The 27,785-nt window shown below is 39.0% G+C and overlaps 3 protein-coding genes across 3 annotated transcripts in view; 2 read left to right on the forward strand and 1 right to left on the reverse strand.

Annotated features, from left to right (window-relative positions):
• Nucleotides 1-24,200, reverse strand: part of LOC105381490 (serine/threonine-protein kinase BRSK2) — a 50,901-nt gene extending 26,701 nt beyond the window's left edge. The window contains exons 1-9 of the mRNA XM_048631977.1: nucleotides 23,578-24,200; nucleotides 22,486-22,857; nucleotides 10,678-10,772; nucleotides 8,717-8,802; nucleotides 7,596-7,736; nucleotides 6,895-7,045; nucleotides 1,355-1,471; nucleotides 578-676; nucleotides 54-188 (exon numbers count right to left, since the gene is read on the reverse strand). Of these exons, the coding sequence (XP_048487934.1) occupies nucleotides 54-188; nucleotides 578-676; nucleotides 1,355-1,471; nucleotides 6,895-7,045; nucleotides 7,596-7,736; nucleotides 8,717-8,802; nucleotides 10,678-10,772; nucleotides 22,486-22,576 (915 nt within the window). The 5' untranslated portion in view covers nucleotides 22,577-22,857; nucleotides 23,578-24,200. The remainder of the gene's footprint in view (nucleotides 1-53; nucleotides 189-577; nucleotides 677-1,354; nucleotides 1,472-6,894; nucleotides 7,046-7,595; nucleotides 7,737-8,716; nucleotides 8,803-10,677; nucleotides 10,773-22,485; nucleotides 22,858-23,577) is intronic.
• Nucleotides 1,883-5,475, forward strand: LOC105386933 (kinesin-like protein KIF23). The gene has a single exon (XM_048631975.1). It carries the CDS (start codon nucleotides 2,115-2,117, stop codon nucleotides 4,743-4,745), a length of 2,631 nt encoding a protein of 876 aa, XP_048487932.1. The 5' UTR covers nucleotides 1,883-2,114; the 3' UTR covers nucleotides 4,746-5,475.
• Nucleotides 24,201-25,647: 1,447 nt separating the features above from the next.
• LOC105386934 lies at nucleotides 25,648-27,496 on the forward strand. Its single transcript, XM_038121697.2, has 3 exons — nucleotides 25,648-25,791; nucleotides 26,137-26,365; nucleotides 27,105-27,496. The coding sequence occupies exons 2-3, from the start codon at nucleotides 26,144-26,146 to the stop codon at nucleotides 27,192-27,194; spliced, it is 312 nt and encodes a 103-aa protein (XP_037977625.2). The 5' UTR covers nucleotides 25,648-25,791; nucleotides 26,137-26,143; the 3' UTR covers nucleotides 27,195-27,496.
• The last annotated feature ends 289 nt before the right edge of the window (nucleotides 27,497-27,785 follow it).

Genomic DNA, 27,785 nt, shown 5'->3' on the forward strand with positions numbered 1-27,785 from the left:
TTTTTTGACCATTTGGTGCCGTCAGTCTCCTTATTAGCAACTAAGCTCCTTACCTGCAAGACGTCAGGGTCTATGGCATCAATATTGGGCAGCACCCGGGTCTGCACCACCTCCATCATGGGCAGCTCCTGCTCCAGCTCGCCCCTCCCCCCTGCTGTCACCCACTGGTGCCGGGTTATCTCCGCCAGCTGAGGAGTGGAGGATTTATGTTGTCAGAGTTTACAATTACATAGTAAATTAGTAAGTATAATCTTTTAGTTGTAGCTGCAACTACCATAGCATCAAGTACCAGGAAGTAATGCTTACTCAATTGTTTTTATAACTTTTGTTTTTGTGTCTGTTTGAAATAAATATATATATTTTTTTCTTTTCTGTCTAACAATTGGCAACACATAGCCTTTAATTGTCCACTGCAAGACATCTTATTTCTCTCCCAAAGTCCACAATAACACTCTGTGCAGCTTTTGCAATCAAGCCACTGATGGCTTTAAGTTTGTTAGTTCAGAGAGCCATATGGGGCCCTACACTAAACCTGGCAGAACTAGAGGTAGTTGTTTTAGTAAATGTGTAAACTCACAGTCATCCTCTTCTCCGGGTTGACCTCAATCATGCCTCGGAGCAGCTGCTGGCAGTCTGGCGGCACGAAGTGAGGCACATGGAACACTCCTCGTTTCACCTGCATGAATACCATAGGTTTATAATGTGAAAAAACAATGATAAATAAATACTGTTGGGCAAAAATAAACATCCTATCCAAAAATTTAAGTTTGATTTTGTTTCTTTGTTTCTTAAAACATTGCTTTATCTTCTGTCTAACGACAATAGACTGTACTCTACTGTCCTCTTTTACTCTATAAGTCTTTCATTCACCCAAAGGTTGCCTGGAAGATAGCTTTTAGCGATAAGGCCGCCTATTGTGCTTAGTCCTTTTTTGTTATTTAATGTAAGTTGTGTGTTTTTTCAATAAAGTTATATTGTATTGTATTGTAGACTGGTCAGTGGACAAAGCTGGCATATTCATAGTTACAACCATAACACTCTGTCCTCCGAAAAGAAATTGCCTATACTTGCTCTTGGTACATATATATTTGATTGTTGTCCATACTCATACCGCCATAACCGACTGAATAATATAGGTACCAGTACAGCAGTCTTTCGACGTTAAATAGTTTTAAAATTATACCGGTACACGGGTTCGTTATCGACGGCGATAAACTTGTTTATTGCGCGTTCCCAGCAATCACCGCGCCGTATTTATGGCAAATCGCGATACAGTGACGATTATTTAAGTCGATAACGAACCCGTGTAGCGTTAGTTGCTCTCAAACAAGGATAATCTGAACATAAAACCAACCTTTTCGAGCAACTGCCTCAAGTTATCATCGTCGAACGGCAAAGCCCCCACCAATAGCGCGTAGAGGATGACTCCGCAAGACCACACGTCCGCTCTGCGGCCATCGTATTTCTCACCCTGAAAAAGGAAATATTTTCTTTTAGAAAATGAAAAATAGCCCGATTTTTACTTTGTTTTGTTTACATTTTACGTTTCATTCCACCGTTCATGACACACGCAACGCACACACATTTCGTTGTGACGAAAAAACATACCTACTATAACGGAGCGTTCGTCCCGCCCGGGCCCGTTCTTTTTTATCGCAGGATATTTTGGCCAGAGGAACTTTATATTATTTTAATAAAATATTAATAAAATAAAACTTTTTGCTTATTTAATTTTAATCAATGTAGACTTTAAACAAGGTCTTCAAATGATTTCCTATTTACGCGACTCTCATAATATATGTTTTGTCGTTTTAGTAGTAATTTAAATATTTTTAGTGGCAACACCTTCCAATGTCAAAAGGTAACCCAGACAATTTAAAATGCGTCGAAATAGCCACAAACAAGATAGCGCTATAGCATTTTGCATAAGCTAGAAAGAGAGAGAAATATATTTGTATACCCTCGTAATTTCATTTTTTACATCAGTCAAAATCGTCATCGAAACCAACCGTTGCTTCAATTTTGAACCGTTGAAAAGCGAAAACAAATAGGAAATACGCCTTTTACAAGAATTTTTCGAAGAAATTGCGTGCTGTGACTGTGTAAAAGTGAAAATGAAGTCGGCCAGATCAAAACCTCGGCTGAACGAGTTGCGGACTCCGGCCAGGAGCAGAAACAACTTGATCCAAGGTGATCGCGACCCGGTGAATGTATTTTGTAGATTACGACCCATGCAAAGGGATACCGATGTGGCCTGCATCAAGATACTGTCGCCCACCACGATACTATGCACGCCCCCGGCCTCCGCGATCAGCTACAGAAACGAAAACAGCAAAGCCATGAAATACTCTTTCAAAGAGGTTTTCCGTCCAGAAACTAACCAGCCCGAGGTGTTTGACAAAGTCGCCCTGCCCCTCGTCGAGGGTCTGATCAAGGGGAAGAACGGTCTCATGTTCACGTACGGCGTAACGGGCAGCGGCAAGACATTCACTATGACTGGGGACCCACAGAACTGTGGCATCCTGCCCAGAGCTTTAAACATCATATTCAAGACTATCGGAGACCTTCAAGCCCACAAATACGTGTTCAAGCCGGACAAAATGAACATGTTTGATATACAGAGTGAGGCGGAGGCCATGTTGGAGCGACAACAGGAGCTTCACAAGCTGAAAACAGGGAAGAAGAACAATTCCAACCCTGACTTGGCCATGTCTTCTATGGAGCTCACGAAAATTGAAGGAATCAACGAGGATAACCAGTATGCTGTGTTTGTGACATATGTGGAGATTTACAACAACAGTGTGTTTGATCTCTTAGAAGACGGACCTCCCGTCTGCAAGAATCTTCCCGTGAAAATTATCAGAGAAGATGCAGCCCACAACATGTACGTCCATGGAGTTACTGAGATTGAAATCAAGTCGGCTGAGGAGGCTTTTGATGCCTTCTATCTGGGGCTGAAGAGGAAGAGGATGGCACACACTACTTTGAATGCTGAATCAAGTCGCAGTCACTCGGTGTTCACCATCAGGCTGGTGCAGGCACCGGTCGATGAAATGGGAGAGTCGGTTATTCAGAACAAAAAGTTTCTATCCATCAGTCAGCTCAGTTTGGTGGACTTAGCCGGCAGCGAGAGGACAAACAGAACGAAGAATACTGGCCAAAGATTGAGGGAGGCAGGGAACATAAACAAGTCTCTCATGACACTCAGAACTTGCTTGGAAGCCTTGAGGGAGAACCAGGTCAATGGAGCTAATAACATGGTCCCATACCGTGAATCAAAGATCACACACTTGTTCAAAAACTTCTTTGAAGGCGAGGGTCAAGTCAGAATGGTGGTCTGTGCCAACCCACGCGCTGAAGACTATGATGAGACAGTCCAGGTGATGAGATTCGCTGAGGTGGCTGCTGAAGTGGAGGTAGCAAAGCCGCAAGTCATGGATATGGGAGCCGTTATGGGATTGACATCCGGCCGTCGCAAGGCTCACCGTCTCTTTACCACTGCCCGAGACAACCTGGCCAGGGCTGATGCTAAAGACCTGGAACTAGATCTTGGACTCGTCTACAGTCTGGGTCCAGACTTCCCGAGTTTGGAGCTGAACAGCTCACAAGCAGCTCACATAATCAAGGAATTGATGGCGCATTTGGAAATGCGTTTGAGTCGGCGAGAGACTTTGAAGAGAAGCAAGGCAATCAAAGACGAGAGACTCAGATCTGCTCTTTTGGATTTGGAGAAAGAGTCTCTCGAAGTGAGGAGTGAGAACTCGGCCTTGAAAGCCCAGCTCGCGGCGGCGGAGCGCCGGGTCCGGGCTCTAGAGGAGCGCCTGACAGCCACAGAGTCCACCTCGCTCTCCCATCAGCGGAAACTCGCCGAACTGACCGAATACACCTCTAACCTGAAGCGAGACCTGCAAGAGAAGGAGCTCCTCCTCAGCCAGAACAAACTGGACAAGGAAAAACAGAAGAAAATCCTCGAGAGGAAATACAATCACAAGATCGCGGCCGAGCACGAAAAGGCCAAAGAAATCCGCTCGGAAAAAGACCGCCTACGCAACGCGGTGGAAGACAAAGAGAATCGCCTTAGAATGATAGCGGAAGCCCTAAATGTTGAGCGTGGAGACAACATGGAGTTCAACCTGAAGTGTACGGGGGACATGGGCGCGCAGACCAGCGAGCGCGGCTTCACCCCCGGCTCAACGCCTAGGGCTCTCCCTGCCCATCTTCTGACGCCATTCAGCGCGGCCCGCGACTCCCGCGAGACGCCCGCGTCCTCCCGTCGCGGCGTCGCCGTCGCCAACCCTAGACACAAGCGCTCGCTCTCAGCCGACGGCCGCGGCTGGGTCGAACACGCGCCTAACAAACTAGTCCCCATGGGCACCGTCCTCAAGCCAAGCATTCACAACAGCAAAGTCGTCAACAAACTCACAAACGTCAAAGACATCGCCAATTCGAAAACTTCAAAATACTGCCTCATTTCCCAAGAGCAGGACACGGATGGGGAGTTAGAGACGAAGTTGTACAAAGGCGATGTGGTGCCAACGTGTGGAGGCGGCGCGCAAGTTATATTCAACGATGTTGAGATGCTGAAGCAGTTTTCGCCGAATCGAGAGTCGCGCGAAAACCGATCGTCGGTGTCGGAGCGTCGGTCGAACTGCGCTCGTCATTCGGGGAAAAGGCGGGAAACTGCCAGCTCGCCTCCACAGACACCCTCGAACAGCAGCAAGAAGCAAAGAGTAGACGATGACTGAGGCCTTTCATAAAAGTGAAAGGAGGTTGAGAACTTCATGCTCACGAAAAAGACTGTCCACTAACACTTTTGTTTATGTAAAAAAAGTGTTGTGTGTTCAGGTTTTCAGTATTTCTTATGATTCGGAAGTTCCCTGCTTATTTATGCTAGCTATGTTTGGTTTGATGACTTGTTTATAAACTTGATTGAATGGATTTTTTTCAGTCCTGTAGATTGCGATTCTTAGATCTAAAATGAAGATGGTATTCTTCTGACTGTGATTATGTTAATTATAATTATTGTGTAAGATTCTTCTGTACCTAGATTATGCGGGTTATATCTACCGATCATGTCATGTTTTTTAGGGATTTGCTCATATTTAACCTATATTTATAAACTAACGAAGTAAGGTGTAGCCTAAATTGACATATTGTAATAATTTTTTTGATGTTATAAAGTACTTAAAGACTTACAGCCTTAGCAATAAACCTGGTATAACTTTTGAATAGCTATTGAATAGTTTTGTGTCACTTTGACTTTCTAAACGTTATTGTATGTTTATTTGATACAAAGATTTGATTTAAATTATGATAAGGGGTTGAGGTTCTAGATTATATATTTTAAGTTGATATTTGTAGCACAGTATTGTATGTTTGTTGGAGTGTAATTTAAAAATATGTTGTATGATAGAACATGTACCTTTACTCTGTAATGTATTGGAAGTGTATAAAATACATTTTGTTATTCAGTAATTCTTTTGTTTTAATTGACTTTGCCCAGTTGCAGGAAGAAACTCTTAAGTAAGTAAGTAAGTAAATCTTTCTGTATAATATTGTACATGGTATAAACATAGAAGTAAATAAACTGCCTTTCATGGTAGGTACACATAATGCGAAAGCGTAACAACAATGGATTTAAACCCGACCTTAATTTAAAGTTCATTTATGGGTTCCGCTCATCTCGCCCAATCTCTATTGCCCTAAACTCGTTTTGCATAACTCGTAAGGTCTAAACTTTTTTGGTATGCTGCGTACACACCGGGCCAACGAACGCCAACGGTTATTCCAACGATGGATATTTATCATACATAATACAGGGCAGATTGCAGAAACGAAGGCCAACGAAACCCGTTCGTTGGCCTTCGTTGGCCCGGTGTGTACGCAGCTGTAGAAACATCACTTCGCCAAAACTTATGTGGCATAAGACTCGTTTCGCATAAAACTATCTTGGCACAAACTTGAAACACCTAAGTCTCGTTTGCTCAAATTGTTCGTATTGGTATAATCTTGTTTCTCCTAATATTATCTTAATAAATACTATATTAAGTATGTTGTAAATGTACAAATTGTGGATTTTTTCTCCTACATATACATCCCGAAAATCACGATATTGAATGATCAAAATATCGAAAGTGAATGACCATTATAATTATTACAAACGCCATTAAACCCCATGGGATCGAAACCTAAAGATAGGGTGCGACGACGAGCAAAGCGAGGAGGAGCGTGTTAGGTGCACATTTTCGTCAAAAGCAAAGCGGAGCGCAGCGAAGCGGAGCGGAGCGTTTCCCACATAGCGGCTACAATACAAGGCACCAGTTTGCGCTATGTAGGGAGACGCTCCATCAAAGTTAAAGCCAAACAAATAATATTAGTTTGTATAACATATGCCATAGCATTATTATGCTATTCAAGATTTGGCCATACCATTACTAGACTAAACAAGATTATGCGAAATAACTTTTAACTAAACGAGATTTATGCCATACGGTTTTCGGCGAAACGAGACTTTGACCAAACGTTACTATGCAATATGAGATTGGGCAAATAAATCTTAGGCCAAAAAAGGTAGAACCTTCATTTATAATTGTGTACCTACGTAGCACTCCATACCCACGTGTTAGAAAGCACTTCAAGACTAGAGGGTCTTTTGTAGGTTTTCTCCTTTCGAGCAGTGAAAATCAACGCATATTTTATTTGTGTGGCGCGGAGTTAGTGCAGAGCATGTACCGCTAGGTGGCGACACTCACGCCATTCAAATTCACGTTTACTCGCCACTATTCTACTGTGTAAATTTGTAAAACCTTTCTCTCCGTCTCTTTTATAAGATTAACTTCTCGTCTATTCTAACCTGTCTAGATGTTAGATACGTACGTGACATGTCAAACTCACCCTTATAACCTCTGGACAGGCGTAGTGCGGACTACCACAAGAAGTCTCCAGCATGGAACCAGCAGGCTGAAGCGACGCCATCCCGAAGTCTGCTATCTTGATGTTGTTCCTCTCGTCCAGGAGGAGGTTCTCTGGCTTCAGGTCCCGATGGCTGGTGGGAAAAGTGGGGTGAGAAATGTACTACTTGATACTAGGTGGCGCTATACTATTAACCAACTTTGTTAGGTAAATTATATTTATTGCTTATCTTTAATTTGATTCCTAAATCTAGGGATAAAGTAACTATACGATGATTAGAAGCTTTCGAACTGGTGATGAATAAGTAGTACAGAATAAAATACGATAAGAAAGTAATTTACTAGATCTTGGCAGCTCCAGTAACTATTACCTAGTTACCAAATGTCTGAAAATGTAGAGTAGGTACCTACATAACCTAACTTGTTACTTTCTCTACCACAGTAACTAAGGGTACCGCCAAGATTGGCTACATAAGCCACATCCGGGCACACCAACGAAGCCTAAATCTCCATTAGCAGTCGCCATAGCCGTATCGGCTTTGAAGACATCATCATCATCAACTAAGGGTTAACAATCAATTTTCACCATAATGAATGTCCTTCTGCATAAGGGTATGATGGGACTGCTGACATGTTTTCTTTAGAAATCAAAGTCCCTAAACAATTAATTAAAAAAAACCTCACCATATGGAATGGCTATGGCAGAAGTCCAAGGCGGAGATGATCTGCCGGAAGAACCTCCGGGCCTCCTTCGGAGTCAGCCGGCCCTTCTTCACCAGGTAGTCGAACAACTCGCCCCCGCTCACGTGTTCTAGGACCAAATATCTGGAAACAAGACAAGGAATACGGTTCATTGTAGTTTTTACAGGATTCGCGGGTTCGTATCCCAGCGCAGCGCTGACATGTACCAATGAGTTCTTTGAATTTAAGTACAATGTATAGGTAACTACCATCGCTCTATCGGTGAAGGAAAACATAGTGAGGAAACTGGAAACCTGCATATCTAGATTTAGCACATCTAGATACCTATGTGAACCTACTAACCCGCAGTAGACCAGCGTGGTGGGAAATGGTCCAAGCTTAGGAAGGCCGTTTAGCCAAGGTCTAAGGATATGCACAAAGGTTACACTCGAGAGAGCCAGGTGCAGGTACTTACACCCCACAGAGAATAGAATATATATAAGTAATAGAATAGAATAGTAGGTTCAAAGGATTAGTTATTTAGGTAGGTATACACTATATCTAAGTTGAATAGCTATTTCGATTGTTTTTATTTACCTACCGTAGGTAGGTTATGCAAATGTAAGTATAACAGACCCCTTAGCATGAATTTTCATCGTGGACGTGTAGTAGAGTTCATCGAGTAATTTTGTATGAAAATATGAACAGCGCCCCTGGTGGTCGGTAGCAGAACTAAAATTTCTCTACAAAATTCATCGAGTAATTTCACGTCACGTTCACGATGAAAATTCATGCTAAAGGGTCTGTACTTATGTCGCTATGTCAAGATAAACAAACTACAAATAAACTACCTACTAGGGTTGGAAATATGTAAGTTTGTACCATTTTCTTACATAAGTACCTACCATGCAACGCCTCTACCGGTAACTATTAAGCCGCGTACAGACCAGCCCAACGAACGCCAACGAACGGGTTTCGTTGACCTTCATTGCTGCAATCTGCCCTGTATTATGTATGATAAATATCCATCGTTGGGATAACCGTTGGTGATCGTTGGGCGTTCGTTGGCCCGGTCTGTACGCAGCTTTAGGCAACTTTTTACTAGAAACAAAACAAATACTCACAGATACTTCTTGTTCTCATAAACATCAGACAGGCCGAGGACGTGCGGGTGCTCGATCAGCTTCATGATGGCTATCTCCCGCTCCACCTGCAAGGGTAGGCAACACTTCAATGTAGGCACAGAGGTAGGTAACACGCCGAGATGCGAAAATAATAGGGGATCACTCTAGCTTAAAGACAACGAGGTTATGGAGCGTTACTGCGCTATCAACTATTATAATCCTAATCCTAACTAATATTATAAATGCGAAAGTAACTGTGTCTGTCTGTCTGTCTGTCTGTCTGTCTGTCTGTTACTCTTTCACGCCAAAACTACTGAACGGATTTGAATGAAATTTGGTATACATACGGTCTAGACCCTGGGAAAGAACATAGGCTACTTTTTATCCCGGAATTCCCTCGGGAATTATTTTTAAGGCGAAGCGAAGCTCGCGGGGACAGCTAGTACCTAATAAATCTCGATGCATGAAACGTATTAGCAACAATGCTCTCGGTTTTTGTCAAGCTAGGATAGGTAGGTATGTCGTTTCTTACATTAGGTAAAATGCAGCGCCATCATATTATAAAAAAAAATATAGAGTCTGTATTAAGTACATAGGTAGGTACTTGGACTGAAAGTTTCTCTATTTCTTTACACTTTTAGAATGTTTGGTGAAGCAAAAATAGTTTATATTTTTCCTCAGATATCGTGCGATGCGTCCTTTTAAAGCCCCACCTACAATAATTTATACTTGGAAGTCTGTTCATAACACGAGTTCAAAGTGACAAGCGAACCTATTTCCGGTTAAAATTCCTTTTTGCAGCACCCTGTACATAGAATATAGACACGTGTCTCACCCACGCCACGCCACGCCACCGATAGACTGCCCACGCGGGAATGTGTGTAACTTTCAACATTTTCCTGACGCTGAGAGTTATAAACTTATTAATATGTAGAGTGAGACCACGCTAACTTTGCAACAGTCAAAAGCCCAGACCTAACGAAAGTTTGTTAACTAGAAACCTGACGTGGACGTAAGTCACAGATTTATCACAGTTACTAAGCTGATGCGTTTTGTGTGTTGAACTGACCGTAGGAAGTTATAAAAAAAATAAAATAACAACGTTCGAAAACGCATTCACGCACATACAGCGTGATGCGTGGCAGTGTCCACGAAAAATCCCACTTTTTCTCCCCGTAGCAAAGTTATCGTTGTAGGGCTCTAGCAGTTTATATCGAGTTAGAAACATTTTCATGCACGTTTGTGCGTAATAACTAACTTTATCGTTAGTGAAGCGGCACACGGTAGATGTCAGTTCTGAGAAAGCGACAGGTTTGCAAGAGATAAGTTTAGTACGAAATGCGTTATTGAAATCGTCGTATATAGAAAGGTCAAAGTGAAAAGTACAGGAGGTATTTATAGGCAACATCAATATGGTGCCATCAATATTTTCTATTACAATTTTAAGTACGAATTTATTCTTTTTAGGGTTCCGTACCTCAAAAGGAAAAAATAAGGATCACTTTGTTGTCCGTCCCCCTGTCTGTCTGTCTGTTACCACCCTTTTTCTCACAAATGGGTAAAAGTTCAATCAATCAAGCTGTTATTTCGCATAGATATACAAATTTACGGCCCCGACAAAATATATATGTAGGTAGGTACCTAGCAAAATTAAATATTGAAAAATTTCTAGTTTGTTGTTCGGTTGCTGCTTGTGCTTAGGCAGCATTCGTCAGAGGCCTTCGGACAGCTTGATAACATCTGGCAGTCGGGTTGCCCACAAGCTTGCTTGTGTTGGGGTCCACCAACCCGCACTAGGTCCGCATGGTTGACTATTAGGCCTAAAACCCTTCATTGTAAGGAGACCCGTGCCCCAGCAGAGGGGACGTGATGGGTCGTGATGATGATGTAGTTTTAGGGTGTGTGTGTGTGTTTGTGTGTGCGCGTGTGTGTGTTTTGTGTATGTGTTTATGTGTGTTTACCTTCATGAGCACGGACTCGCTGAGCTTCTCCCGGTTGATGATCTTGATGGCCACCTTCTTGCCGGTCACGCAGTGGACGCCCAGCTTCACCAGACCTGCGAATACATGGACATTTCAGTAATTACCAGGTAGAGCTATGTAAAGAAAGTGTTGGAAATGAGACCCGAAGGAAGGCGTAAGAGAGGAAGAGCAAGAAAGACGTGGCTTGATTGCGTGAAAGAAAATATGAGAGAGTGTGGAGTGAATGAGGATATGACAGAGGATAGGGTAAAATGGCGTGACATGACGAACAAAGCCGACCCTAAATAAGGATAAGGAAAGGAAGAAGAAGAGCTGCTACGTATTCGTTGGTAGGTATTCTTCATTCGTTCACACATACAAAAAGGGGTGATTTCAGTGTCGGTTGGTGGGTCGTGGCTGGCCTTATCCCTTACTCCACTACATCATGGTAGTTTGTTAGATACAGTCAATAAAATAGATAAGTTGGGCAAACCCTATAAGTGCTTAATAATATACCGCAAACAGTTAGGTAGATCCTAAGTTACAGGTTATTGATGAAAAATACCTGTAAGTAGATTACTTGAAGAATAATTAATCGATACCTACATAGGTAGGCACACAAACGAAATCTATTCACTATCTCTTCTCTGCTGCTCTATATTACTGATTACCTGAACATTTTGCTGCGCACAAAAAGTACCCCCCGACCGAATAAATACCCATTACCAGCAGTTCTAAACTTAGTTCCAATCAGTCCTGCATCCGCCGCTATTTGTTTGGCTTTAGATAATCTCACTTCGAAGTGTTACTAATCACCTACACAAGCTACGGATTTCCTCCTAAGCTAGGTATGAAGTTGGTTCAACGTAATTTTACTAGAATTTACCTCAGCAAAAATGGAAAAGAATCTCTAAGCTTAGGGTTCCACCTCTAGCTAAGTACCTACCTACGAATAGAAAACTTTCAGTGGTTTCACAATGAAATATTTAAAGTGATGTGTTTGTATGACTCCTATTCGGATGAGGTAGATACTAATAGTATTTACTTATTTTTACGAACGAACGAATGACGTGGTTGGTAGTACAGTAGACCTAAATACTGTCATAGAATAAATAGAATCTAGCCAAGCATAAGTATATCATAAAATTTGACGGGTTTGTACTTGTACTTATTCCTATTTATCATTCTCAAATAGAACCGCCCACTAACTAGTGTGTCCACTTTCTTCTTCAACCGGATAAGTAGGTACCTGGTATTACCTATCTATTGACAGACCTCCCTATTGTATCCAGACAGACGTCCAACTTGAACAAAACCGCGGGAACTCAAAGGAAATCAATGGTATCAGATTTAGATACCTACGTAGGTACGGTTAGGTGCAGAGAAACCTGACCCCCCTCTTATAGTAACGATGCTTCTGAGAGGGGTCAGGTTTTTATGCCCCTTACTGTACATCTCTCGGAAATCTATTGAAGAATCGACAATCGAGACCAGACGGGCGGTTTACAAACATTCCATTGTGATGGTCAATGTTAGTAATAAGCTCTCTTTTCTAAGGTAAGCGTCCATCTATCGGTATCGTACGTATCGCACCAAACGGATTGTCATATAAAATGTACTAGCTATTCCCGCGCGCCTTAAAAAGTTTTCCCGTGGGAATTCCGGGATAAAAAGTAGCCTATGTTCTTTCCCAGGGTCTAGACCGTATGTATCCCAAATTTCATTCAAATCCGTTCAGTAGTTTTGGCGTGAAAGAGTAACAGACAGACAGACAGACACAGTTACTTTCGCAATTATAATATTAAGTTAGGATGGAGAAACGGCGTCGACAATGCCGATGAAGTGGACGCACTTGTGTGAATTTCTATACCAAGAATACTGAATGCGATGCGTCCGTTGCGTACGAAGCCGACAGGTAGACGCTTACCTTAAGTATTACCGGGATGGAAAATAAAGCTAGTTTCAGTAACTGAAAGATTAAGGAACCGGTTGCTTACGTAGACTTTTCATTGAAGTAATGAAGTGTAGATTACATACTATGTGAGTTGGTTCATTATTTTATAATTTACGTTATATTTCACTAGCAGTTGCCCGAGGTTCGCTTCTAGTGAGAATTCTGGGATAATTCATAATTCATTTATTTTCTGTTTATATTGTCAACTTAATAATTAGGTATAATTAATTAATATAAAATAATATTTGTACATCTCCATAAAAAGCTTTCTTGATAAAAAGCTTTAAGGTAAGTACTTACTATACATTTATGTGTCAAACTTCTGAAAAATATTTAGTATGAGTCAGCGTATCTGGGTAGAGAGAGATTAGGTATCTTTGCAGTCAACTGTACTTGTCCAACGGACTCTTTTAATGCTCATTGTACAGAGAAGAGGATTAAACAACTTACCTACAATTTTATTTCAAAAAGATTCTCTATTTTTCATCCTTTACTTTTTTCAATATCTCTGCGCAGCGTTTACAAACATGTGTTACGCGTCATAAAATAAAATTTATGGCTGTAATTAGGTACGCTAGAAACAAAGATATTGTAAGGATATACCTACCTACCCAAGTAACATTTTTGGTTTTAAAAAGGTTTTGAAAAGGTTCTAGAACCTTTGTATGGAAATCAACTCGTGAGACTTAGAAGGCTCGATAACCTTATATTAACCTCCTGAGTGCAAAAAGGGCCCACGTTTTAGAACCTTTCTGAGAGCTACAGCAAAACCTATAGCTCAAACCCAGAACCTTTTGAACAACTTACACAGAACCTAAATAAAACCTTCACAACCTTAATTTAACGTTAACATAACCTTGGAAGACAGCTTTTAAGTTCTAAATTAGTCCTGGATGTAACTCTACTATAACTTGAAACATATTTGATGGATATTTGTAATGCCTTCCCAGGACTCTCGGGTCTTAAAATGTTTCTGTGTAAGATTTTATAATAATTATAATAAATGGCGCCATTACCTGACACTTTCCAAGACTCAAAATGGCTAACTTGTAAGTGTTGTATTAATACAAAATATAGTAAGTAGTTAGGCTGAAGTCAGGAAATATGAAAACCTTGTGCGACTAGCACTTTATTGTGATACTTTCGGATAATAGTTCTGTATAAGTGACGGGCCTTTTGTAAATGATAAATTTTAAGATATTTTAATTTAAAAAAATAGATAAAATTTTATGTTTGGTGTAAATTTATATTAGAAATAAAAGTACTGTCTATATAAAAAACATATATTTGGAATAGTATAGGAAACGCTACTGAATTTTTCCTTATTAATTAAAATGTATCTTTTTGGTAAGTTTTTTTTTATTTCAGTGAAAAAATATGGCGGCCGTTAGGAAATTACTAAAAAGCATTAAACATATTTTGAGGATGCCTCTAAAGCTTTAAAATATTCTTGTAGGACTTAAATCATGCCTTTAGCTCATAGCCAGTGCTTAATGCTTTTGGTTTTCACCAAGTAGTCCTAATTTGTTTGCCTAGACAACTCTTATCAACCTAAAGGTTTAAGATAGGTTTTAAAAAATACTTATAAGTAATTTAAATATTCCATAACTTTATGGTTGTATCAAGGTTAAAAATTTAACCTTAAGCTCTCACTTTAGCATTAATGCTAGCTTTTCTAGAAGTAAATCAGGAGTCTACGACAACTATAAGATCCTAGAACTATATGCTCCTGAAATACATGTTAAAATAACGTTAATATAAACTCTTATCAGCAGCTACAAGGTTGTATTAATAAACAATTAGTTTTAGGACTTAGTAATCATTCTCAAGTACTCAATATGACCAGATAGCAAAGCATTAACCTTTTCACAACCCTTATAAAACCTAAAGGCATTTCTTACAACTAGAGAATACAATCCCGGGATCCCGCTCCCCGGGATCCCGGGATCCCGGTCATTTTCCAGTCCCGAAATTTTTGGGATTAAAATTTGCCAATCCCGGGATTTTCGGGATTGACAAAAAAGGGTAAATAAGTATGTATTTTTTAAATATTTTTTTTAAATATTTTTTTTAAATATTTTTCCTTTGTCTTATTATCGGAGCTCAGACAAGAATTAATATATATATATATCCTATAAAATCTGATAATTATATTTATGTAGGTATATGTAGTTTATTATATGATATATATGATTGTATTTAAGTATAATTTCACGTAAGTATATTGTTTAGTTTGTAGGTATTTATACCTAGTTAATTAATAAATTCTTTAGTAGTACTTGACCCTATCTCAACATAAATATTCTTCCACCCAAAGGTTGTCTTGAAAAAAATCGCTTTTAGTGATACTGATAAGACTGCCTTTTTTGAACCTATGTGTTTGTATTTAAGCTTTGTATAATCTATTCTTGTGTACAAATAAAGAATATCCTATCTATCTATCTATGTAAGGGTATTCTCGTAGCTTTGTTGTCATTAGTTAAATGTCAAATGATTGTTTTCTACCCGTGTGACGTCACAGATGTGATAATTTATAAACAAATATGGCTGACACCGTTTTTGCCTGTTTATGAAAAGTAGAACTTTTAAGTTAAAGTTTTGCAATTGGCAAGGTCCAAAAAAATAATAGATTGTTTTGTTTGGTCTAATAGAGCAATTATTAATCATATTAGACCTACTTTAAAAAAGAGTCAAGTAGCCTATTGTTTATCTTTTTTATGAAGTATATATTTTTTTCAACTAAGTATGGTCTGAAAAAGTAAAATTATAAATACTGTGTCTCCAATAAACCTAACAACTTTGATTCGTTAGACGTGTTTTGGTTTGTGACCTTAATCCCGGGACTATCCCGGGATCCCGGGATTGTCTTCATCCAGTCCCGAAATCCCGGGATCCCAAATAAAGGCCGGGATTGTATTCCCTACTTACAACCTAAGCTCGAATGAAATGTTACTTGGGTAGTACATGCCTAGTACGTAAGTACACTCACGGGCAATGAAAAGGTTCCACTAAGAATATCACCAAATTACTCCTAAACGGAAAAGGCTAGCTTAATGACGACTTCTGCAACATTGAAGTACATTTAATAGAGCATCAGGATTTTATCAACTAAGACCTGGTTTCTCATGATTCTGTTAGTTACAGTCTCAATAACGGATTTGCTGACGACGCGTTTAAGGATTATTACCCTTGTTAACTGGATGAGTCCCACGACGAAAATCTAACAGACCATTCATAAATCCAGCATTATGTGTATCATTCACTCATTTCCCTCACACTTCATTCAATATTCTGTCATATTCATTGAAATTTGTTGTCTATGTCTCTGTGATTTCAAACAACCTCAAACAACCAAACTTTTTGGTTTTGAGTTGAAAATAATATTATTACGCCATGCCCTTTGAAAAACAATACAACGAACAAGATGGAGTGTCAGTGCAAAAGAAACTTCTCAGGAAATAACATTTAAATTTTTAAGTAAGGTCTTATTTTAAAATATTTTGTTAGAAGATTTTTCACTTAATTCAATATTTCTCATTAAGTCATTAGGTTTAACTTCTTGAATCTACCTCTGTGGTCTAGTGGTAGAAGCTCAGCTACATCACCCAGGGATCCCGGGTTCGATTTCCAGGTAGGGCCATCAATTTGTGTTTCTATATTGCGGTTCCAAGTTAGGTTAGGACATTAAATTTAAACTTTTATCTCGGTTTGACATTATATAAAACCCAGACAGTATTTCGCTTCATTTTTTATGTCACACAACATCTAGTTCGTATATTGTTTATCAAAGGCTCTGTTCATTTTTCCATCTTGAATCTTGACAGAATGAGTGACAAGTAAACAACCCGTTGCCTGGTTACCGGTCTTAACCAAGTCTTAGCGGAACCCCACAGCAGCAATCAAGTTTATCACCCGATCAAGGGAGTTAACCCCGTGATTTAGCATGGTGGGACACTCACTAACCTTAACGGTCCAACATGTAACCAAACCGAGGTATTTTTAACCTAACCGAATGGTGTGAAATTAGGCCTAAAAATGGTAATATTTTGTTAGAATATTAAATTAAATGTTTAAAAAAATTGAGGTCGTTTGGTGTCGGCATTTTGTGAGTGGAACTTTTTCATTGCCCGTGAGTGAATATTGACGTTATCATTTTTAAACACTGTCTCCGTAAGTTAAATTGGATGCAACTTTACCAGCCACCGCTCTAGGTACACCGGGTTGGTTTTCGAAGTCGTCGATAAACTCGTTTAATACGCTTTCCACCAATCACAACAGCGCCGTATTTATGGCGAATCGCGATAAAGACACGTCAACAACGAAATCGTGAAGCGGAAGGTGTGACAAAAAAAATTTTTTCACGAATTTCCAAAGGTCTCAGAACTCAGTACAAAAATGGGTCAACAGTCACTTCACTTAAGCTCAGAGCCATCTCCTTTGGCTTAATAAGTTCCAATTTTGCAACACCCTGTATATTCTAATTCTTTTATGTTACTGTTTAGGAGTATTCGTAACCGACGAGAAGAAGCGAAAGAAGTATGTCAGGAACTCTATCGTGAAGTCATTTAGACGAACGTTCAGCTACCGTAACACCTATGCCTGTCAATAATCTGCCAGATCCATACAATTTACGTTAGATTTGACAAGCGAGCTTTAGTGCTGATGTTCTGTACCCCAACCGTTATTCTTTTTTATTATGCTCACGACTGTAATCCCCAAGGGGTAGTCAGAGGTGACTACCCCTGCAAGCGAGCCACTGGCTTTTCGCTGTAAGTACATTTGTACTCACGTGATAGGTCACGAGCCGTATCGCCGTTTTTGATGAGAACAATGCACTGAAGTTGTCGAGTAAGTGGGCAACCCGACTGTCAGATGTTTTCCAGCTGCCCGAAGGCCTCTGACTAGGCTTAACGACTGCTGCCGAAGCAGCAACCGAGACCCACGGCTTAGCGTGCCGTCCGAAGCACGGAAGCGTCTAGAAAAGAGCCACTTGTAACCACTCTGTTTTATTATGTTCCAGTATCCCCATGCTGCTCCTGCCAGCCCTGCTGCAGTCGTCTCCCCTGGACCCTCGGGACTACGCAGCTGTCATGGACCCCCTTCCTCCGAGCGTGGACCTGGCAACCATTGCCGAGTCAGACATCTTCGAGGATTACTCGCCGGTTGTTGTTAATATTAGTAAGTAGGTTGGGAAGTGTAACCCCTTATTCGTAAAAAATTTGAAGAATTTATTATTAATTTATTTATTGAATATAGAGGTTTTAGCTATTTAACTGTTTTGTCACTAAACAGTTTAAATTATGAATGAGGGGGTGAACCTTTTACTTAGTCGGCGACGAAAGTAATAGTTATCACGATCACGGTATCAGATCCATACAAAATGACAGTTTTTACAGATAAGCAAAGGAATGTTGATTGCTATGGTGCAGTGGTATATTCGTACGGTACGGTATGTAATTTATTCATATAAGTAGGAAGGTATATAGATGAACAAGCACTGAATAATATAGTTACTAAATTAAATTCGGACAAAAGGCATGTCCAACTAGTCACCAGTGTCACTGGCAGTTGTAGATCCGTTCCGGACAGGATCCGATTTAAAAAAAAAAAAAAAAAAACACGCACTCACGCCTTGTACCAATGTACTCCCTTGCGGGGTAGGCAGAGGTGCATTGCTGCACCCACTTTTCGCCAGAGTGTTATGTTAGTCCCAATGTAATAGGGGGCGGGCCTATTGCCATTTTACGGGCACATCCAAGACCCGAGAACAAATATCTGTCTACCTATATCTATATTTAAATCGAATAGTTACCTAATGCAAATCGCATCCAGTGGCGTGCTTTGGAAGAGGCCTACGTCCAGCAGTAGACTGCTATAGTCTGAAGTGATGACCTAATGCAATGCGATTCGTCCACTTTTAGTCGCTTATTATTTTAGTAGAGGTATTTTAGGGGTATAGCTGATTTTCTAGTTTTGTACCCCGAAGAATATAGGAGCTCTACTACTATCTACATTCTACATAGATAAGTATACCGGTATACCTACTTAGCGTTGTACATGATTTTCCTGAGCTACCTAACACGATTACATAGTAAGACCCAAATAAATCCGTTTATGGACGGGCTTACCAATTTTTCCATAGGTAGGTAGGATGGTACACATGTGAGGTAGGTAGGTAGGTAGGTACAATCTTGTTTCCTTTTTATTAAATCATTTTATCTAGCGGATTACCGCCGCCACCCCCGAACCTCCTCCACCTAAAGGTCGATTTACACACTGTTCAGTGCCAGTGTTTAGTAGACGTACATTTCTGAGTAAGTATGGCAGATTTAAAAGTTTTGCAAATACTATACTTACAACAAGACCAGCAATGTACGTCTACTAAACAGTCACACTAAACGGTGGGAACTTATTCCAATTTACATCCCTACGTACGGTCAGGTGCAGAGAAACCTGACCCCCCTCTCATAGTAACAATAATGCTTCTGACGGGGTCAGGTTTATCTGCACCTTACTGTACATGACATGAAACTACTGTTTAGGACAAAAAAGAAGTTCTACAATCAATATACCTAATACAATAAGTAGTAAATTTAATCATAGATAAAAAAAAAAATAGTGGTGCAATGCAAACAGTTTGATCCTTAGATTCACATAACTGAATGTCTGAAAGTCCAATTATTATATGTGCCCTAACTAAGGTATCTATCCTAACTATCTATCTAATAATTAAATATAAAATCTTATAAATAAGTAGATAAATAAGGATCCACATTTTACACAAAATATTTCTTTGAATCATCCAGGTAACTTCATCATTAGTCAGTTTATTTCTATGAGAAAGTACCTACATGTAGGTGGATGCCTATCTCTTTTGCTGACTGTAATGACTTTGCATTGCATTTTTAAAGTCATATTCATAAAGCAATGTTTTCGATAATATTGCAGGTCCAGTGTAGGTATCTCGGTTTGGCCATCTGCCATATTGTGTTGTATTGTACAGCCTATTATGTTGTATAGGAGCGAGCGCTAATAAACAGTTACCGAACCCGTGCACAAGAATTTAATGTTTAAATAAATAAGTAGGTGACTAGGTGTATATAAGTAGGTATATAAGTACTAAAATTATACAGAGGGATGCATATCCACATCCCCCGATCCGTAACAGACAAAACAATCTACACTAACACTAACTTAATAACACCCATCATTTTAATTTAGAGCTAGGGCAGGGGTCGGCAACCTTTTGAGTCAAAATGGCCAAAAATTACCAATTCCAAAAAAATTTGAGAAACTTTTTTTCTTTTAGACTAAAAAAATTATAAATCTACGAATCGATAAATCTGCTTATTCATAAAGGAACAAAAAATAAAAATAAAAGTCTGCCACTACTAGCGTCTGCCCGAGGACAGAGTTTTCTAACGCTTACACTAAGCATTTCCAGCAGCGGATGATTCGTATGATATCCAGGCTGCTCATGATTTAGCCTACCTTTGGATATCTTTGAATTGCGGCCTCAAATTTTTTCTTAAGGGGTTAAAAAATAAGGTAGCTTTGCTTGGCTCTTCCCCAACGATCCGAGTGTCAAATTATTCGTGTCTCAGGCACGGGGTCACTTTAGCTTACGAAAAACGAAGTTGCTGAGCTAACCACGACTCTATGTCGTTGCAATTGCATGACAGCTCTCTTACAGTTAGTTTATCTTAGTCAATCTACAGGGTGTTGCAAAAAGGGTATACAAAGCCGAAACCAGCATGTGCGGCATGTTATGTCTAAGTCCGAAACTGAAATCAGAATTTCAAAATTCGCGAAAAAAATATACTTATCATTCTCCATAGTAAAAAAGTCACGTGACCAACTAAGTATCAATGGAAAATGTTCTTTTTTGCTGTAGAATTCTAGAGTAATCCCCTAGGCACAGATAAGAGACCCGCCGCCTCACTGAATATTAATTAGGCCTACATTTGTTGGCAAAAGTTCTACTTAGATAAATTAGCAATCGTATGAGTTTTAAATAAGACTTAAATAAATAAATAAATGGGAATTCTGGGTGAGTTGTATTTTTTAAGCGGCGGTCAAAGTAGACGAGTAGTACATGCTGACTAGACCATGGACTATAGGAAACTTTATTTATGTAAGTACTACTTACTTATCTTGTTTAGAGTGATTTTCCAAAGTGGCTAATTTCTATATTAATATTTGATTTATTTATAGAGTAATTTTATTTAACATAACTATGACGATGCCATTCATATTTTTTTTTTGAAAATGGTAACAGTCCTTTTTGAAAAATCACTCCTCAAAATAGTCCACACTGCAGTAGGTAGGTTTTTTTTAGATGAATTCTGTGTGTATTACACACGGCTATCCGACCCCAAGCTAGGCAGAGCCTGTGTTATGGGTATCGGCTGATATATCTATACAAATACATATACATAATTCAATATAAATATCAACAATAACACCCGAGTACAAATATCTGTCTTTTAACAATTAAATATCTGCCCCAACCAGGAATCGAACCCGGGACCTTCGGCATAGCAGTCAGGGCCACTAGCCACTACGCCATTCTATACAGGATGTTGCAAAAGGGTATACTAAGCCGAAACCAGCATGTGCAGCATGGTATATCTAAGCCTGAAACTGAAATCAGAATTTCAAAATTCGTGAAAAAAAAAACATTTTGCATAGAAACTTAGCTCTCTCTCTCATGGAGAATGTTTTTTTTTCACGAATTTTAAAATTCTGATTTCAGATTCGGGCTTAGATATAACACACTGCACATGCTGGTTTCGGCTTAGTATACCCTTTTTGCAACACCCTGTATATTATATCTATTGTACCTATTAAGTATAAGATTTTTATTACATTTCAGGTCCATTTATAACGAACTCACTAATACAGTCGTGGGAGGCAGAGGCACAGGAAAAGAAAATGCGAAACTCAAGAAAGGATCCCGGATATTTCAGCATTTTATAATAAACTTGACATGCTGTACTAAAATTCATAATTATTTGTCTTTAATTTGGCCCACCAACCCGCACTTAGCCAGCGTGGTGGACTAGGCCTAAACCCTTCCTTCATTGGAGGAGACCCGTGCTCCAGCAGTGGGGACGTGATGGGTCGTGATGAATGTGTTCCATGTTGCTACTTGGAACCATCACAGCTTCCTTTATAGCTATATACGTTTTGAGCAAAAATTTAAGAATTATGTTAAAGCTACATTATGTAGTAAAGCTTACTATAGTATAAATGATTATTTAAACGACAAAAACGCGTGGTCTTGTCCACCTCAGCTAAGGCTATTGAAAAAATGAAATGGATATAGGTACTTAAGTAAAATTGTAGGTACTAGATATAAGTAAAAATTGTAATAGATATAATATAAGGAAAAAGTTGAAAAGATGCTCGAGGAGTTTCTTTCGCCATTTCTTTCCTTCTCAATGACGGGGCCTTTGTGAAATGGTGGTAGATGACTCGATGGTCGACAAATAATTGTAAAATTTTACGTCGATTAAACCATTTGAATTTGAATTTGAAAAAAATAAATAAAAAAAAAACCATTTGAATTTTTTTGAATTTCCAAAGTTTGTTTCCCTCATTTTTTTGTTTTGCTTATTATTGTCATCTTTCTATCGATATGTACATTTTCAGTATAGTTTAAACTACAGGGTGTTGTTAAAATAAGTACGTTTGTTCTCGATACAAATTTAGATTAACTACATAGGTATACCTATTACAATTTATTATCTAGGATTTCACAAAGCCAGATGTCCCACCAACCACGATATAAAAGAAGACATCTCAGAAGTTGCCCTTTTTCATAGAAAAACATAAAATAAGATAATTATTACCTGTCTGCCCTTTCCCAAGGGTCTTCTCCAATCTGAAAGGCCCAACATATTGGTAGGCCTCAGACCCCGTGTTTCCTCCCCCGCTCTCCATCTTCAGGCCTTGGCAAGGGCTGGAGTCAACAGGATACAAAGTCTATCATACTGGCACCACACAACACTTCACTCCCATTGGCCAGAGGGTCCATGTAAGAATAACTGTCTCGGCTGCCATGACTCGGGGTTCGAAATTTAAAATGTCTTTTCATTTATTTATTTTTAATTAAATTTTTTAAACACAGTGGACGGTCATTATTGTATTATAGCCAGTCCGGAGTAAAAAAATACTTTCCTCTCAATTGAATTCACGATCTAAGTGAGATTGAAATATTGTCACTGGAAAATGGTAGGTAGATAAGTAAGTATTGTTTTTTGCGTATACAATATACATAATTAATTAGAAATATAGGTATGTATTATAAGATGTTTTATAGTTTCGCTAAATTTCAGCAAAGCATTTAAAAACTTTGCAGTAAGTATACCAAGACATAATATATATTATTATATTATTCATATTTAATATTAGTACTTAACTAAGTAATATACATTTTAAATATATTTATATAACTTGCAATGTCCACTTCATGGATATCATTAGCCTTAAAATCTGCTGCAGATGTTAGGTACGATTTACTAAGATTTACAGCTATTGATCGAGGGAAACGGAAAATGGTTTTATTTTTAGAATTCCTTCTGAACCTAGCAGTTATACATAGATGAGTAGGTATATAAAGTACTTATGTATAAATATTTTCACGTGCAAGGTGGCATGGTAGCGATCAATACAACAAACGTAGGTAGATTTTGTTCTAGCTCCGTAAGAACTGTCAGGCGAGATTCTGAAGATTGAGTTTAGTTGAGAGGAAACCCTACGAATAAAATACTTAACATATATATGAATAATTTCAGACAAAAATATGTTTATAGTAAAAATATAAGCTATAAAAGTGATCCAGAATTATTCAATTAAAAATAAAACATATATTTATAAATTGTAAGTATATATAAAAAATATGTCGCGTTTTTTGCGGCCACAGATCTAGAAATAATACGTACGGCTAACTAAACCACATACTTTTCACTCAAATTTCAACGCACTAAGGTTTTTGATAAAAATCACAATTTTATTTACATTTAAACCGTACACGTAAAATATTTTCCCGCATACACGATGGTGTCCCGTCAGGGGAAAATCAATAGAACTCATTTTTACATCGGCAAGTTTTCGACCACAACTTCGCTTGCACTATGAACACTTGGAACACTGTATGGTTTTTTGGTATTTAACGCTTAGTTTTTTGTGTAAAAAAATGTGAAAATAATAAGAAATATTCGTGTGAAAATGAATTGTTTTTCGCGTCGCGGCCGCGCTGGGGGCGCTCGGGCTCCGTCGGGGCGGCTCGGCTGTTTCCGGGAGGGGTGGAAAATGGGGTGAAATGAGTGAGTCATTTCAAATAGGGGAGGGTGAGTTTTGCGTTCCGTTTCACCCTGTATAGCGAAGTTTTGCGTTTTTGTTAGTAAAACATTGTGTTGATTTAGCATAAGTTCTTTAATTTAATTATCATACACATACCTATATTTTTAAATAACTGAGATACAGTTAGTTAGATAAATACATCACACAGATAGGTAGTCTCACTTAACACATCTTATCTTGTCCTTACTCCTTAGTCTCCTTAGAATGTATTACTTAGTTCCTAAATATACCGCTAGATGCGTTGCTCCATATACCTACGCACATAAGTACCTACACAATGTACAGTTCAACTATAAAGTCCTGAAAACGGAAGTGGATCCTAACTAACTAATTGTTAAAGACCGTATTTAATCGATCTATTATATTAAATTTATTAAATAGGAAACATCCGTTAAAAAGCCATTATCAATCGGTATTTTATTTTTAAAATGTATGTAAAAGTTAGTAAATAAGTGTCAATGATAAAAAGTCTTAGCAAAATCGCACTCTTTATTGTCAGGAATTTATAGTTTGACTGTAGCTGTATCTTCTTCTTGTCAGTGACAAACAGGATACTATCGAATGATCATAATCGTTATCACCTCGCCATCCTCTGCTGGATAAACCTAGGCCTGTAAACTGTAAACATTATAGTTCGGTACATACGACAGCATGCGGTACATATGACGTTCTACGTCATCGTCAAACAAACCCGGGTGGTCGGTTATCAACACTTATACGCTAAGAAGAAGAACGTACGGTGGCCTACGCCTAAAAGTATACAGGCGGACTTTTTAAAATAGCGATCCCTGATGATGAAGGGACCAGCTACATCTGTTATAAATCCGGGGACGTGTTGTGTGTGATGTGTGTAGCTGTGGTGTTTATGCGGATGTGCTAGAGCAGCATGTGAGCTTTAGATCGCTATTTTAAAAACTCCGCCTGTATACTTTTAGGCGCAGGCTACCGCGTACATAATAATTGAATCACTTTTCTAAATAAACTCTTCCTTTGTTTTTGGTCCGTGAAATTGTCATATTATACATACTTATACATAAATATAAATAGTAAGTATACTTAAGTAGTGTTGTTTAACTGCCAAGTTCGTGCGAGAATGTTAACGTATTGAATTATATTGATTGTTCGTATGCTAATCAAATTGATCACTGATTTCTTTTAAATAACATGTATAATTGATTACTTACGTTTTTTTGAACTTTTTATTGACCTCAGTGGTAAATAATAATTTTATTTAGTACTTAGGTATACTTATCTTAGTAGTTGCATCTTATTTTAATCTAGTTTTCATTGCTAACCATAACACTTATGGTACACCCTGTAGTTAGTTATAGTTACCCGTTATACAATTTTGTATGAAAGTGCGTCCTTTTCTCACACCCGCTTGCATCTAAGTAATTAAGAACCTTTTTTACCTATATCATTATTTGATTTACTTAATTAAATTTTTGCATGTATATGTTTTTTATATTTTGAATAGGTACTTAACAATTTTTTTGACATCTTATACTAATTTACTATGGATGATATATCTGGAAAGAAATGTTTCATAATAATAATTATTATTATTAATCAGCACCCTCATTTAACCTTTCAGCAGCAGGACAGTCACGATCATGATGCCCATGGATGTGTTAAGTAGAACCGATGCTTCCGTAAAATACAAGAAAAGGTTGGCAACCCCTGACTATAAGTATTTATTGTCGTATGATAATTTGAAGAGTTTATTTCCTTGCCTATCCCGCGCATTCAGTTTCTAGCTCACTTTTTGTTTGAGAGCCAGTACAGACACCTAGGTAAGTAAGAAATATTTTCTAATAAGTAACTAAACCAAACCATCCGCTGGACATACCTAATGATCCTTTGCTCGTACTCTGTCTGTACAGTCTGGGGCATCGGTATTGCAACGTAACTATATACTGGTTGCTATTTATAGTTTGTGTAATTCTATGGGATTCGTCAGATTCAACACTGTTGAGACTGTTTAATCCCATCTACAGACTAAAGAAATACATAGAAACCGCAATGACGTTATTATGATACGTCGTCTATTGCACCCCCTGTCGTCCTCTACCAATTTGCACCTCTACTGTTCAATGACTATAAATACTTACAGTAAACTAACACCCGCACCTTTCCAGCTACAAAATGGGCCGCGCCAACAGAATAGACCCCACCACCGACCCCAAAGTCTACATCGAGATTAGCGGCAAATACACGCAGTTTCTAGACAACTGTAACGTCCCTGCCAAGCCCGTGGTGAGGGTGTTCGACCCGCTCTCCAAACGACACCTGGATGCCCTGGAGCTGTCTCGGGAAGTCACCAGGGAGCTGATCAAGAAGAAGGAGGATGATATGACCAAGGCTAAGGTACCTACCTACTTACTTAATAGTATGTTGTTCCGGTACCAAACAGATAGAGATAGGTAATATGGCACCATCGCGAATCCATGTTGCCCTGGTACCACATCTACTGTTTGAAGTCTGTTTCTGTAGTTAAAATGGGTTCAGTCAGAGGGAAATTTTATAAGTGAAGATGAAGAACTAATAAATGAACCAACCGCTTTGACGGTTTCCGTACCTATGTCTAAATCTAAACAGTAACTATATATAAGTCAATGGTAGATACTTACTTCTCGAAGATACGACTAAGCCAAGGCGAATTACTAGTTTACCTTTGCCCTATCTGTGTCTAAATCGGAAGACCTGCTCCATCAGTACCAGATGGGTGCACGGAAAGGAGCCTCCCACAGTGACGTAGCATGCCTCCGGCGGCGGCGCACCCTGGACCACAGATTAGAGAGCTTATTATGTATACTAACCCTGGGCAGTCAGCGACTGACGCTATCGCTTCTCTGACTGGCTAATCCTTTCACCACGGCGACCAACCATAGATGCGTAATAGTGTTTGTCACCGATACGCTTAGAAGACGACCTGCATACCTAGTACGGAACGCAAGACGCACAAAAACATTCCGTCGTCCTCGCTATACAATCGCGCGGTCTTGAGGACGACGTGGCACGACGGAAGACTTTGGCCACATTTTGGGTTTGTGCTAGGTATGCTCCTGAACTATAGTACCTAATTCCTGTTTCCTTTACTCCACAGCAACAAGCAGAGGAAGACGAGGCGGAGGCGGAGGCCGAAAAGGAAGATGCCGCCAAGACTGAGGGACAGACGGAGGAACAGAAACAATAATAAAATACCTAATTAACTAGGTACTTCCATTCAGTTGTAGCATTCGGGCTTTGAAATTCAGTGGCGTTGGTATTTTGCTGTAAAAATACCATGATTAATAACACTTACTTATATCTTTTATAGGAACCTAATAAACTGTAAGTACTCCTTATTCTATGCTATTAGTAACATCAGTTAAGTTGGAAAAAATATTGTTCTATGGTTGGAATTAAAAATGTTAAACTCAACAATTGAATTAAATATTTAAGTCCCTAACTATTTAATTTATTTATTTATTTAGAATTAAACATACCTTATACCTACGTACTATTGTTTTTATTGGAATTTGTAATCAGCCATTAAATTCTTTTGTTTTGCCTATGTTGTATTTGAATATTAGCTACGTAGGACAGAAGTGAAGGTAGCTTTATGAATAATCACTCATTCATCATCAACCTCATCATTGAAATTCAAGTCAAAACCTACCCACAACCACCACTTTAGGTACCTACTTAACTATACCTATACATATAGGTAGGTTACTAACTCTAGAGCTGAATCACTCAGGGGCCGTCCATTAATCACGTGAGGCTCAAAAGGGGGGGAGGGGGT

The sequence above is a fragment of the Plutella xylostella genome, chromosome 30, assembly GCF_932276165.1.
Source record: "Plutella xylostella chromosome 30, ilPluXylo3.1, whole genome shotgun sequence".
In the NCBI taxonomy this organism is placed as follows: domain Eukaryota; kingdom Metazoa; phylum Arthropoda; class Insecta; order Lepidoptera; family Plutellidae; genus Plutella; species Plutella xylostella.